Genomic DNA, 13390 nt, shown 5'->3' with positions numbered 1-13390 from the left:
TGCTGGCCATGCTGATCCACTGGGTGACCAATGCCCCAGCACAAGCCTGGCCCAGGGTAAGTGCTAATCAATGTTTGTGAAAGAAATCCAGCCAAAGGTCAGATCACAGTTAAGACCATTCTCGAACCAGATCTCCTGGCTCTGGGGTCTCAAGTCGCAGTTCTGCCATTACTCAGAGGAATGACCTTGTTTGAGATACTTAACCTGTCTGTGCCTCAGTTTCCTCATCTATAAAATGGGAATAATAGTACCTTCCTCATAGGGTTGTTTTGAGGATTAAGTGAGTTAATATATGTAAGGTGCTTAGAATCCTTCTGGCTCCTAGAAATAAGGACTACCTGGATTGTTGTTAAATAAAAATTAAACAGGCTCGAACATGGGCAGTTACCTAGACCTACCTTGACCTAGCCTAGGGCCAGACCCTCTTCCCCAGGATGGTCTGCACACCCTGTAGGTGCTGGAAATGGGCATTGGCAGATGTGAAGTCGCAGCTTGAAATAGCATCAGACCATTCTTCTTGTTGGTCAAGGACAAACCTCAGTCAGGTGCCTACAGGTCTCTCAGACCTGTCAATCTCTTGTCAATGTCTCTTTTTAGCAAAAAGAAAGCAGTCTTCAGGATTAGGATCTTTGGAATTAATAGTTTGACCTTAGACTTAAATAACATCGTTCTGCTTTCAGAACTTCCCGTGCTATGGGTCTCTCACTTTCAACAGGGAGTCGAAAGTCTTCCTTTTCAATAGTTGTACATATTTTGAAGTAAGTTGATTTAAAGATAGAGATTAAATTGGAAAGCAGAGGTGATACATGGATATAGCAAAAATTGGGACTCTGGCAAGCACAAGATGCAAGTTTGGGAAACAGTTGTAGGGACTGTGAGAGAAGACAGAGGCTTCCCTCGGGGTGATATCATTCTCAGGGAGACTCAGATCAGTACAAAATGATTCATCGTAACCGGATTCATTGTAACAGCGTATATTTCCTTGCATGTCTTCAAAGCAAAATCCATTTACATGGGCTATCTCTTTTACTCTCTGCAACAGTACTTTGAAAGAGAATTAACATAATTCCCATTTGACTGAAAGGGAAAGTGAGACACAGGAAGGTGAGGTAACTTGCTTAAGGTCACACAGCTTGTAAGTAGCTGAACCCGGATTCAAACCTGGGTCAGTGCAATGCTATAACCCAAGCTCTTAGCTACTTACCCAAGAAATTCACCTCCCAGCAACTCACAAAGCCAACTCTGACCCTGCATTCAACTTGGGAATTTCCAGGGTCAATCTGGGCGTGTGTCTGTGTGTGGGGAGGGGGGTAGTTTGAAATGGGGGTGGGGAGGTGTTAGAGCAGAGGACAGACCAATTCAGGGGGCCCTGTTTTCAGGGCCACACTGATGCCACCCTGGTCAAAAACCTGAGATGTTCCAAGCCTCACACCCTGGGGCAGCTGAGATCTCCTGCAGGCCAGCCCCTGCCTCTGGGCAGGGGCACACGACAACTATAACAACAAGAATCCTAGACAATGACAAGAGAAGCTAACATCCACTGAGTCCTGCTTCCAGCCCTGTGCTGAGTGCTGCATATACAGTCTCTGATTTAACCCTTGTGAAAACGTTTTGAGGTAGATACCATGATTCTCCTTTTAGACATGAAAGAATTAAAGTCTGGAGAGAAGATGAAATTTAACCAGCAAGAGGCAGAGCCAAAGCCCCACTCTGAACCACTCCCTGTGCTCCTTCCAGAAGGGAGCCATTTATCAGGGTGTTGTCATGACAACCAGAAAAGTTTAGCCACCTCCCCAAACATCCCAGCTTCCGTCCACAGCCCAGTATCCACGACCTTAAAAGGCGTTACAAAAAGAGTTCGTAGTCACAAAATCAGGAACCATGAAGCTAGCTCCCCCCTTGATCACTCAGTGACTATGGGTATCTCTTTGTCCTTTTCTGTACCTCAGTTTCCCCATCTGGTCAGTGAAGGAGTTGGACTATCTCCTTAGGGCCCTGAATGGGTCTAGAGCAACACTGTCCGAGAAAAATATAACATGAGACACACATGTAATTTTTTTTACTTTTCTAGTAGCCACATTCAAAAAATTTAAAAGAAACAAGTGAAATTAATTACAATGATACATTTTCTCTAACCCACTATATCTATTTATGATTATTTTTTTTTTTTTTTTTTTTTTTGCGGTACGGGGGCCTCTCACTGTTGTGGCCTCTCCCGTTGCAGACCACAGGCTCCGGACACACAGGCTTAGCGGCCATGGCTCACTGGCCCAGCCGCTCCACGGCATGTGGGATCTTCCCGGACCGGGGCACGAACCCGTGTCCCCTGCATCGGCAGGCGGACTCTCAACCACTGCGCCACCAGGGAAGCCCATAACCCACTATATCTAAAATATAATCATTTCAACCTGTAATCAATATAAAAAATTATTACTAGGTTACTTTACATTCTTTTTTTTTTTTTTGGCTGTGTTGGGTCTTTGTTGCTGCGCACGGGCTTTCTCTAGTTGCGGCAAGTGGGGACTGCTCTTCATTCTGGTGTGCAGGCTTCTCTTGTTGCAGAGCATGGGCTCTAGGCATGCTGGCTTCAGTAGTTGTGGCGCACGGGCTTAGCTGCTCTGCGGCATGTGGGATCTTCCTGGACGAGGGCTCGAACCCTTGTCCCCTGTATTGGCAGGCAGATTCGTAACCACCGCACCACCAGGGAAGCCCCTCTTACTAAGTCTTTGAAAGCCAGTGTGTGTTTCACATTTGCAGCACATTTCAATTCACATGAGCCACATTTCAAGAGTTCGACACACACATGCGGCTAGTGGCTACCATATTGGACAGCACAGATCTAGAATCATTTTCAATCCATCGCCCACTTTAGGGGATGAGACTTCTCAGCTTTCCCCTTCTCCCTGGGAAAGCTGTCCTGATCTTAGACTTTGAGCTGATAGCTTCCATGTAAGCCCAGGACAGGGAGCCTGAGGCCACAATAGACAGAAACCCTAGGCCTGCCTGGGCCTGAAGGCTGCTGGGAAGGCTTTCTGTTCTCTGCAGCCCGAATACTCACCAAAGCTCCCAGGAGAAAGACAACCCTGCTTTTCCTCCTAACCCGAAGATGACCTTAATTGGAAATTCAATCTGAGTTTAAAACCGAGTCAGGCAGCTGCCCCCCACATGCCACCAGCCCCGTGGGCATACAGGATGAGGAATCCAAATCTCCCCTACACTCCCCTCCCAGTGGCACCGCGTGGGGGAAGCTGGCACCACCTTCTCACTCCAGAGACTCAGTGCCCAGCTGTGGGCCTGGCAGCCTTCTTGGAGGCAGCTCAACACCTTCACGTTCAAGGGCACAGCCTTGGCAGGAAGGACAGGGAAAGCAAAGGGGCAGAGAGGGTCAAGAGTTTGCCCCCAGCAGGGGAGAGCTTGGGGGAATCCCTCCTTCTCTCCAAGCTTCCATTTCCTCACTTTTAAAAGCGAACATGTTAAATGATGGCAATGACTGCTTTTATTGCTGGCTGCTCTGTGCCAGGCATTTTACAGGCATTAGCTCATCTACTCCCCCAAAAAACCCTAGGAAGAAAGAAGATCCAGGGTTCAGAGTGGTGAGGCAACTTGGGCAAGGTCACATAGCAATTCAGTAGAAGAGCCAGAATTCTAACTCTTGGTCTTCCAAATCAAGAGCTTCAGCTCTTACCTAATCTAAGCTCTGCTGTGTCCCAGGGTGGCCCCAGACAGTCCTGGCTTACACCTGTCGTAACTATATACACTTGGCATAATAATTTTAAACGTTCCATTTGGAAGAAGAGACAAATCTTCCGTACAGAAGGATTCCAAATAATGTATGTGGATACTTCCCCCTCCAAAAGGTAGAGCTTAATTCCAGACCCTTCTCCGTCCTGAATGTGGGCTGAACTTGATGTCTGTGTTCCAAAGATTAAATTAGGGAAAGGGGAAAATGGTAACTTTATAGTAGAAGAAGCTGGCAGACACCACCTTAAAGTCTGGAGTTTAGGTAACAGTGAGGTATGAATGTTGGCTTTGATGAATGTATTGCTGTAATGAAAGAAGTTAACATTAGAGGAATCTGGGCGGAGAGTATATGGGAACTCTGTGTACTATCTTTGCAACTTTTCTGTAAATCTAAAATCAGTACACCATAAAAGTGTTATTTTTAAAAAGTGCCCCCCTTTTACTCATAAAAGTGTCGACAATAAATTATATGATCGCCTGGTCACAAGCCTGGCTCTGCCTCTAACCAAGAAGTCTTAAGAAAATTACCCACACCTTCTTTCTGCCTTAATGATACTAACTACGCATACGTTCATGACAATTTAAAGTTTACAAAGTTTAGAGTGGGAAAACGTGCTGGTTAAAGCTTTGGAATCAGAAAGCCAGGGGCTGAAGCCCTGGTTCTCTCACTCACTTGTCAGGTGGGCTAAAACATATTGTCTTCCTTCTCTGAGCCTCAGTTTCCACATCTGTAGAATGAATTCATCGAAGGACGACAATGACTAGTAATATTGATGAAGTCCTTGCTAGGTGGCCAGCACTGTAGTAGACAATGTGATCTGCTACCCAGTCTCCCCTTCAGAACCAAGGATTTATTTCTCCCCTCCCCCTGCCCCCAACCCAGCTGCTCAGACTGCTGCCCGCTGTCAGTCCTGTCCAGGGATTGCCCTTGGCTGAGGAGAGCCATCCAGCCCCAGGTCACGCCCCTTTCTGGACGTTAGCCCGCATCCAGTGCAGAAGGTGTAAAGATCCGGCTCCCTCACTTCAACTTGGGATAACTTTGAAGGTCATCTGCACTGCAGGCTGCCCCTTGTGGTCGGCTGACGCATTGTGGAGACTGCACGGCAGCCCAGCATCTCCGTCCGCCCAGTCCTGCCGCCTTCCCTTCGCCACAGGTGCTGATCCTGAGAGGGCTCCTGTAAACTTCCTGCACACTAACCTCCATCTCCAAGTTGGCTTCCAGGGGAACTCACGCCATGACAGGGCTGTGAACCACTGGACCTGCACTATGTTTCTTAACTCTCAGACCAGCCCCATTTTTATAAATGAGACAACTGAGGTTGACTTAGCCAAGAACATACAACTAAGCAACGGTGGCACCACAGATGGGGAAACGGAAGTTCAGACGGGCCAACTGATTTGCCCAGGTCTGAGCTAAAAGATGGTAGGGCCAAGATTTGACCCTCGGTCTGCTTAATCCTGAAGACCGCAGTGCGAAAGCCTCCAGCCCAGTTCGTTCTGAGCCGCCAGCAGGATTGCTACAGGCACTGGGACAGGCTAGTACCTGTCACCACTGTCCTGCCACACGCTCTGCTGTCCCCGCAGCTCAGCCACATTTGCAAAATGGGAATAATAATAGTACCTACCCCCTCATGATCTTGTAAAGATTAAATGAGTTAATGGATGTAAAGACCTCAGAATGGTGACTGGCTCATAGGAAGCCCTTTATAAGTATTAGGTTAAAAGAAAATCACATAAGCAGCGTAAAGTTGCAACTGTGAGATGTTCTAAGAAGACATCCACGCAGCTGAGTGAGAGGTGGCCTGAGATGGGGGGTTGGGCCTCATTAGCTCTCTATGGGGGTCAGGCTTGACCTGAGCTCTGAAGGAGGGATAGACACTAAGGGGGCAGCAAGAGAAAGGAAGAGCAGTCCAGGCAAAGGAACCAGGAGGAACAAAAGCCTTCTGACAGGAAGAACCAGAGAAGGATAATAAAAGGCCAGTGCGACTGGTACAGAGAAAAAAATCCAGATCCAAGGAAAGGGTGGTAGAAAATGAGGCTGGATAGGAGGGGAGGAACCACCTACGACCTGGCCACTAGCTACCTGGGTGATTTGGGACAAGCCACCATATCTCTCAATGCCTCATTTAGCTCATCTGTAAAATGGAAATAAAAATAGTACCAATATTATAAAACTGTTAAGGAGACTGAATGAGTCAATACCTGTAACCATTTAAAATAGTGCCATGCACACAGTAGGTGTTATAAATCTTTGAAGGCAACATTGGAACTTTTTCTGAAGTACAATAAAAAGACATAGAGGGGCCTGAATATGGATGAAAGGGTAGGTACTGAATGGATGGAGGGTGGATGGATGCAGGGCTGGCGGATGGGTGGATGGAGGTGGTTTAGTGAATGGAAGGGTGGATGGATTCTTGGATCTAAGTATGGTTGGGTGATGAAGGCAGTTGGATGGATGCATAATGGATGGAGAGTTGGATGGCTGGGTAGGTGGGTGGGAGTGGATGTTGTTTCGGTGAATGGAAACATGACTGGGTAATGGGGTGATTGGATAAATGGAGGTAACTGGGTGAATGAAGGTAGCTGGGTGAATGGATGCATGGTTGAATAGGATGGCTGGTGGTTCAGTGGATGGGAGAAGTTGAGTGAAAGTGGGTGCTGGGGATGAGGGGATGGATGGGTGGTTGAATGGGTGCCTGGGTGGTTGGATGAATGGCTGGTGGCTGGATGGGTGACTGGGTGGTTGAATGAGTAAGCAGGAAGTTAAGGGGCTGGGTGGATAGGTGGGTAGAGAGATGGTCGTTCACGTTGATATTATAACGGTTGGGTGAATGTAAGGTTTAAAAGTGAAGGTAGGGGTTGGGTGAATGGGTGGATGGGAGTCACTGAGTGGACGGATGGATAGATGGATGATGGATGGATGTTTAGACAATAGATGAACAGGTGACATGAGATCCCGAAGCACCTCCAATGAACCCTCTATATAGAGTCCTCTATACAGAGTCATGGAGGAGCCCCTGATGGAGAAAGAACCCGAAACAGGGCCTCCTAGGTTGCCCTGGCTCAGGATTTCTTACCCAAGCGGGGCACAACCCATCTGCGCCCGCCCCCGGGGTCCTACCTGGAGGCGGCGATCTCGGCCTTCTGGCGTGCGATGGCGGCAGCGCGCTGGGCGCCCTCCACACTGTGCTCCACCTTCTGGCGGACCTTGCTGCTCTTGAGCGGCAGCACGCGGCGCTTGGTGCCCTTGACCAGCACGTTGTGGCGGTACTTGCCCTCCTCGCGATGGCCGTCAGGCAGCGTGGTGCAGCCGTAGCCGTGGCGCAGGTTGTCCAGCCACTCGCCCTCGTAGCGGAGGCCGCTGGAGCGCTCGCTCACGCCGAAGCCCGAGCGCTTGTCGTTCTTCCACTCGCCCATGTAGGTCTCTGTGGTGGTGGCGTCGATGTCGGCCTCAAAGGGCGCGGCCTCGTCGGCGCCCTCGGCGCCCTCGCCCAGGCTGGCGGTGGACGCGGCGTCGCTGGCGCCCGAGCTGAGGTCGCTCTTGAGGAAACTGACGCGGCTGCGCTGGCTGCCCAGGGACGCGCGCGACTCGGCGCTTTTTTTTCCGGCGAGGCGGGCGAGTCCGGGGCCACCGTGCCGTTGCTGTGCTCGCTGCGCAGGGACGAGAGCGACGTGCGCAGCGGCGAGCGCACCACCACGGCCATCCCGTAGGGCACGCTCTGGCGCACGCCGTAGCCATGGCGCATGCCGTTGGTGAACTGGCCTTGGTACGTCCCTGCGGGCGAGGAGAGGGCGGTCAGTGGGGCGGCCGGACGGGGCCCCCGGGGGCGCCGGGGCGGGCCAGACCCTTGCGGGGCAGGGAGGGTGGAGTGACCAAAGCCTGTGAGGCTCCGAGTGTGTGAGGTTGCGTGAATGAGTGTGGGAGAACAAACGCGTGCAAGCCAGAAGTCTGCGTAGTGGTGTGAATATTTCCGTCGGTGGGAACGTGGCAGGGCCACGAGCGTGCAAGATGGAGTGAGGTGGTGTGATGCCGAGTGTCGGTGTGTGAAGTTGTGCGGGAAGGCGGGGCCCCGGGAGTGCGTGCCAGGACACGAGCAGACAGGCCGGAAGGAGTTTGCATGACCGGTGTGAGTATTTCTGTTGGTGGGAATGCGCCAGGATCTTTACTGTGCCAAATCGGGTGAGGTTGAGTGAGTCCGTCTTAAGTGTGAGGTTGTGTGAGCAGATGAGGCTCTGTGAGTGTGCACAGATTTGGAATCACACAGAGCAAATGAATGTGCCAGAGCACGAGTGGTACGACAGTGAGTTTGTGCGGTAGCGTGAATATTGCATCTGTGTGAGTGTAGAAGCTTGAGTGTGCAAGGCAGTGTGTGCACAGAGGGTGACCGAGATCACGTGAGCGTGGGACGTATATAAGGTTATGAGAGCATCTGAGGTCTTAAGTATGCAGGAAAGGCAAAGTTGAGTGAGGGTGCAAGACTACTAGAGGATCAAAGAGTGCAAACTTGTGAGCAGGCAAGGCTCTGTCGGTATGTGAGGCTGAATGCGTGTGCATGGCTATCCTAGTGTGCAAGGTGACGTGAAAGTCCAAGGTCATGAATGGATAAGACGGTGAGTTTGCATAGCGGTGTGAATGTTGCAGCGCACAGGCGAGTGTGTATTTGTGCAAGGCCATGGGTAGAGGAGACTGTTAGGAATGTGCCTATTGGTGTCCTTTGCCTCTGTGAGCCCATGAGTGTATGATGCGGTGTGTACACACTGGAGTGAGTGCCCAGTGGAGGTGACATTATGGGTATGTGTGAGGTCTGCGTACACAAGGCCATCTGAGTGTTAAAGCACAAAGTAATCTGAGACACTCGAGGCTGAGTGAGTGTGTGAAGTTGTGCGCATTAATGAAACTGAGACCGTGTAAGACGACGGGTACGCAAGATGGCGTGTACAGGAAGCTGGTAACAAGAAGGCCTTGCATGTCCATGAGTGTGAATACCTGATCTCCTGGGAAATAGAATCTGTGCATGTGGCCACGACGTGAATAGAGAGGAAGCACAGAGTAATGGTTAGGAGCACAGACTGCGGAGCCAGGCTGCTGGGTCCGAACCCTACCTCTGCCCTTGCTAGCTGTGTAACCTTGGGCAAGTGACTTAACCTCTCTGAGGCTCAGCTTTCTCACCCGTCAAACAGGTAACAGTTGCCTCTTACCTCATAGGGTTGTTGGAGGTTTAAATGAGCTAATTTGCTGAAGAACTAAGAAAGAAAAGATATGTGTGGTGTGATTTTACAAAGTTATGCTAGCGTGTGAGGTCACCTGAGTTGTGTGAACAAGCTGATACAAAGGTGACAAAACGTCCTCGTATTCCACCCCCATCCTAACAGGCTGTGCTCCCCGGGGCTCCGTCCAAAACCTCCTCCCCGTCCTCCCTGGGTGACTGCATCATCTGGTGTTTTTATAACTGCCATCTGTGTCCTGCAGATTCTCCTGAATATATCCCCAACTTCTTCCCCTCTGCAGCTCCACATGTTGCCTTGGAGATGGATGCTCCCAGATGTTACACAGCATCTCCAACTCAACACCTCCCTCACCCCCACACACAGCTGTTCTACCTTCTTGGTCTCTCCGCAGCAGCACCACTGAAAGCCATCTCTCTGCCTTTGTCTTTGTGCCTTTTGTATGTAGAACAGTGCCTGACGCATCATGTTCACTGAAGGGAGGGGGGAAATTCAGAGCCGTTGTTTTAAACACAAGCTGATGTGCTTCCCTAGTTAACCAAAAGAACCAAATGGCTTAACAACAAAGACCCAGGATGGCTGGTAAGGGACTCTTAAGGTCAACCTGACAGGCATGTTCCCATTCGGACCTTTGCACTGGCTGTTCCCTCTGCCAGGAACTCTTTTCCTACCTATATCCTTCAAGTGTTTGCTCACTGAGGACTACCCGACCACCCTATTTAAAACTACAGTCTGCCTGTGTCCCCACAAGCACCAAGATATCCGTGATCTACTTTTTCTTTTTTTTCTATAGCATTTGTCACCTTCTGACATACCATATGATTTATTTATTTATATTGATTTCTTTTCCTCCCCGGCTAGAATGGAAGCCTTGTGGGTGCAGGGATCTTTCCTGTTTTCTGTTCTGATGTATCCCCAGCATCTGGGACAGTGCCTGGCACATAGAGGTGCTCCAGAAATATTTGCTGATTGATTGGCTTGAACCTGTCCAGAGACGCCATCTCACTGTGTGACCTTGGGTGACTCTCTTCCTTTCTTACAGGCTCAACTGCCCCATCAGTCAATGACATGTTGGTGATGAGGCTCTAAGGTTTGGCCTCACTTTGAGATGCTGGGCTTCTAGGAATCGGGGCACTGTGACTCTGGAGGCAAAGGACAGTGAGTCCCCATGACTCCACGCGGCCCGGCCCCTCCCAGCACAGACTGCTCCAGCTCAGGGTCCCACGCCTACCCAGCCCCAGCCCTTTGTGTGTGAAGAGACCCTGTCAAGGATCACGTACAGTGCGGGGGGTTCACTTACACCTCCCAGCAGTCCTGTGAGGTGGGTCTCATGCAGATGCTTATTTACAGGAGAGGAAGTTGGTGATCTGAGAAGTTACTAGTCTTGACCAAGGAAGCAGGACCAAAACCCAAGTCTATCTCATGCTCTGAGCCCACAGTTCTCAATCCTGGATGCATGTGAGAAGCTAAAGATAAAATACAGATCCACGGGCCTTGCCACCTGAAATTCTGCTTTAATTTGTTGGGGAGGGTGTCTGGTGCTTCTGGCCCCTCAGTACGGCAGGCAGGAACAGCCAGGGGTGAGGGGACAGCAGGGCTCACCTCCCTCCAATGACCAGCCATGGAAAACCAATGATCAGAGAATATCAACTGTAACAGGGCCAAAGAGAAATGGAGAGAGACAGAGAGAGATGAGAGCATTGGGCATGACCTCGCAAAGGAAGATGCAAATATGCTCTCCATTTCTTAGGTGGATTGATGTTCAGAGAGGTTATGTGACTTGCCCAAAGTCACACAGTGAGGAAGAAGCAGAACTGGGATTTGAACTGAGGTCTGACTCAAGGAGGGAAGTGGGATTATGAGGCAAGTGTAGGGAATAAAGAAATGAGAGTGTGCTACAAAGGATGAAAATGTGAGGAGACAGATAGAAAACTATCATGCTCCATTTTCCAAGTTCATCCACATGGGGCCACATTGTGTGGGAAGCAGGGGGACAGAAAGAAACACAGAGAGAGACAAACTGGTTTCAAACACCATCTAAGCTGGGGAACCTTGACCAAGCTACTTCTTCTGATTCTCAATTTCCTTACCTGGAAAGTAGAAAAATAATACCTGTTTTCCGGCTTCTTTGGGAGACAACAAAAGATGGAAACAACCCAAATGTCCATTAACTGGAAAATGGATAAACAAACTGCGCTCAACCACACAATGGAATACTAGTCTGCGATAAAAAGTAGCATGTTACTGAAACACACACCAACATGGGTGGATCTCAAAAACGTGCCAAGGGAATGAAGCCGGAGACAAATCATATGATTCCAATGACATGAAAGCCTGGAAAAAACTAAACTATGGTGATAGAAAGCAGATCCGTGGTTACCAGAGGGGTAAGGGGGATCCACTGTGCAGGGGCACAAGGGAACTTTCTGAGTTGATGCAAATGTTCTATATCTTGACTATGCTGGTGGTTACACAGGTGTAGACGTTTGTCAAGACTGTACACCTCGGGGGGTGGGGTGGGGGGGTGTGATGAATTGGGCAATTGGGATTGACATGTATATACTGATGTGTATAAAATGGATGACTAATAAGAACCTGCTGTATAAAAAAATAAATAAAATAAAATTCCAAAAAAAAAAAAAAGACTGTGCCCTTAAAATGTGTTTTATTGCATGGAAATTATCCCTCAATAAAGTTGATTTGATAAATGAATAATTTGTAAATAAATTTTTAAGGAAAAAAAAAAAACCCTACCCAGTACAGCGTCCTGCAAATATCCATCAGGAAATCCTGTCCACTCTACTTTCCAAGTGAATCTAGAATCTCGCCACGTCTCACCACCCCCATTGCTGCTAGATGGTAGTCTGAGCCACCATTATCTCCCTAACACACCTATCAGGGGGGATTCTGTTCAAATATAATAAGCCAGATCACGACACTGCTCTGCTCCTTCTTACTCAGAAAAAAAGCTGAAGTCCTTAGTGACCCACAAGGCCCTACCTGATCTCATCCCCATCACTCCTCCATCCTTACCGCCTCCCATTCTCCCCTTTCCCTCACTTCACTCTAGCCACAGAGGCCTCCTTGCTATTCTTCCCGCACACTAGCCATGGTCCTGCCTCAGGGCCTTTGCATTTGCTGTTTGCTCTGCCTAGAATGTTCTTCCTCCAGATATCTGCATGGCTCACTCCCTCACCATCTTCAAGCCTTTACTCAAATGTCATCTCCCTGAAGACTCCCTCACCACCCTATTTAAAATTATAACCCCCACCCAAGGTTTTTTCTTTTTATCTCCCTTCTTTGCTTTCTTTTTTCCTTCATAGCGTGTCTAATATTACATATATTTTGCTTTTTCTTTTGTTTATTAACCATCTCTCCTACTGGAATGTAAGTTCCACAAAGGCAGGGATTCCACTCTGTTTTGCTCACTGTTGTATCCTTAGTACCTAGAACAGTATCAAATAGGTACTCAATAAATATTTGCTGAATGAGTGAGTGAGTGAGTGAAGAGCATGCGCTTTCCAACTAGTTTCTTTTCTTTCTGCTCTATCCATCTGAAAACAGGTCTGCGAAATGACCAGAGAGATATTTAATAGTTCCTATAAGGCTCACCGAAGATGACACAGCTAATAAATGCACAGAGTCAAAACTCACACCCACGTCTGGCTGTGCTCCTTCCAGAAGTCTCAGAAGAAAGAAGAAAAAATATATATAAGTCAAAGGGGGAAGCGAGTGAGAAAAGAGCAGAGAAGATGGTAAGCCAGAGGAAAGAAAGAAGACATCTAATCTCGAGAATGGACAAGTTTGTGAAATTAAATCAACCAGTCTACCTTTGGCTTAAATTTGGCAGGAGATGGGCTGACGTGGCCACTTTAAGCCCAGGAAAAACTGAGATTGCAACAGGAGAAGAGCTCTTGGCCTCCAGTTGGGGAGGAAATGGCCAGGCTATATTAGGAAACTTACGAGCAAGTGGTAAGAGGCACAAACACCCAGGGGAGGCTGGGAGTGATGGGGCCCTGGGAAGGGGGAAGAGCCAAGTGCTGGAGCCATCCCCTGCCTGACTCTCTAAGGCAGGACAGTTCTCTCTGGGGACAGGAAGAATGCATCCAAAGAGGGAGAGGAGGACCCACCCACAGCCATCTGGCTGAGAGGAGCCTCTATGTAAGGAAGCGCTTCCTAATACCCTTGGGGATGATCCCCTCACTGGGACTTGTAGACATTACAGGGCTTCCCACTGCCCGCAGGGTAAGGACCAAGATTCTCAGCAGCCTACAAAGCCCGGAGTGGGCTGCCCCTGCCCACCTTTCCTGACTCTTTTTGAACGGCTCTCCAGTCACACTCGCCTTCCTACCTCAGGGCCTTTGCACATGCTTCCCTTTTTCTTTTTTTTTTTTTTTTTTCGTTTTCCTTGCTCTCACTTCTG

At 49.1% G+C, this 13390-nt stretch overlaps 1 protein-coding gene across 1 annotated transcript in view; it reads right to left on the bottom strand.

Moving 5' to 3' along the window:
• Positions 1 to 13390, bottom strand: part of JPH2 (junctophilin 2) — a 62039-nt gene that overhangs the window by 29815 nt on the left and 18834 nt on the right. Inside the window, 2 exon segments of the mRNA XM_024746807.1 lie at positions 6863 to 7343; positions 7346 to 7516. Coding sequence (XP_024602575.1) covers positions 6863 to 7343; positions 7346 to 7516 — 652 coding nt within the window.

Source organism: Neophocaena asiaeorientalis, unplaced genomic scaffold, assembly GCF_003031525.2.
Source record: "Neophocaena asiaeorientalis asiaeorientalis breed wild unplaced genomic scaffold, Neophocaena_asiaeorientalis_V1.1 scaffold132, whole genome shotgun sequence".
In the NCBI taxonomy this organism is placed as follows: domain Eukaryota; kingdom Metazoa; phylum Chordata; class Mammalia; order Artiodactyla; family Phocoenidae; genus Neophocaena; species Neophocaena asiaeorientalis.
Note: the sequence above shows the minus strand (reverse complement) of the source record. Positions and strands in the feature narration are given on the sequence as shown.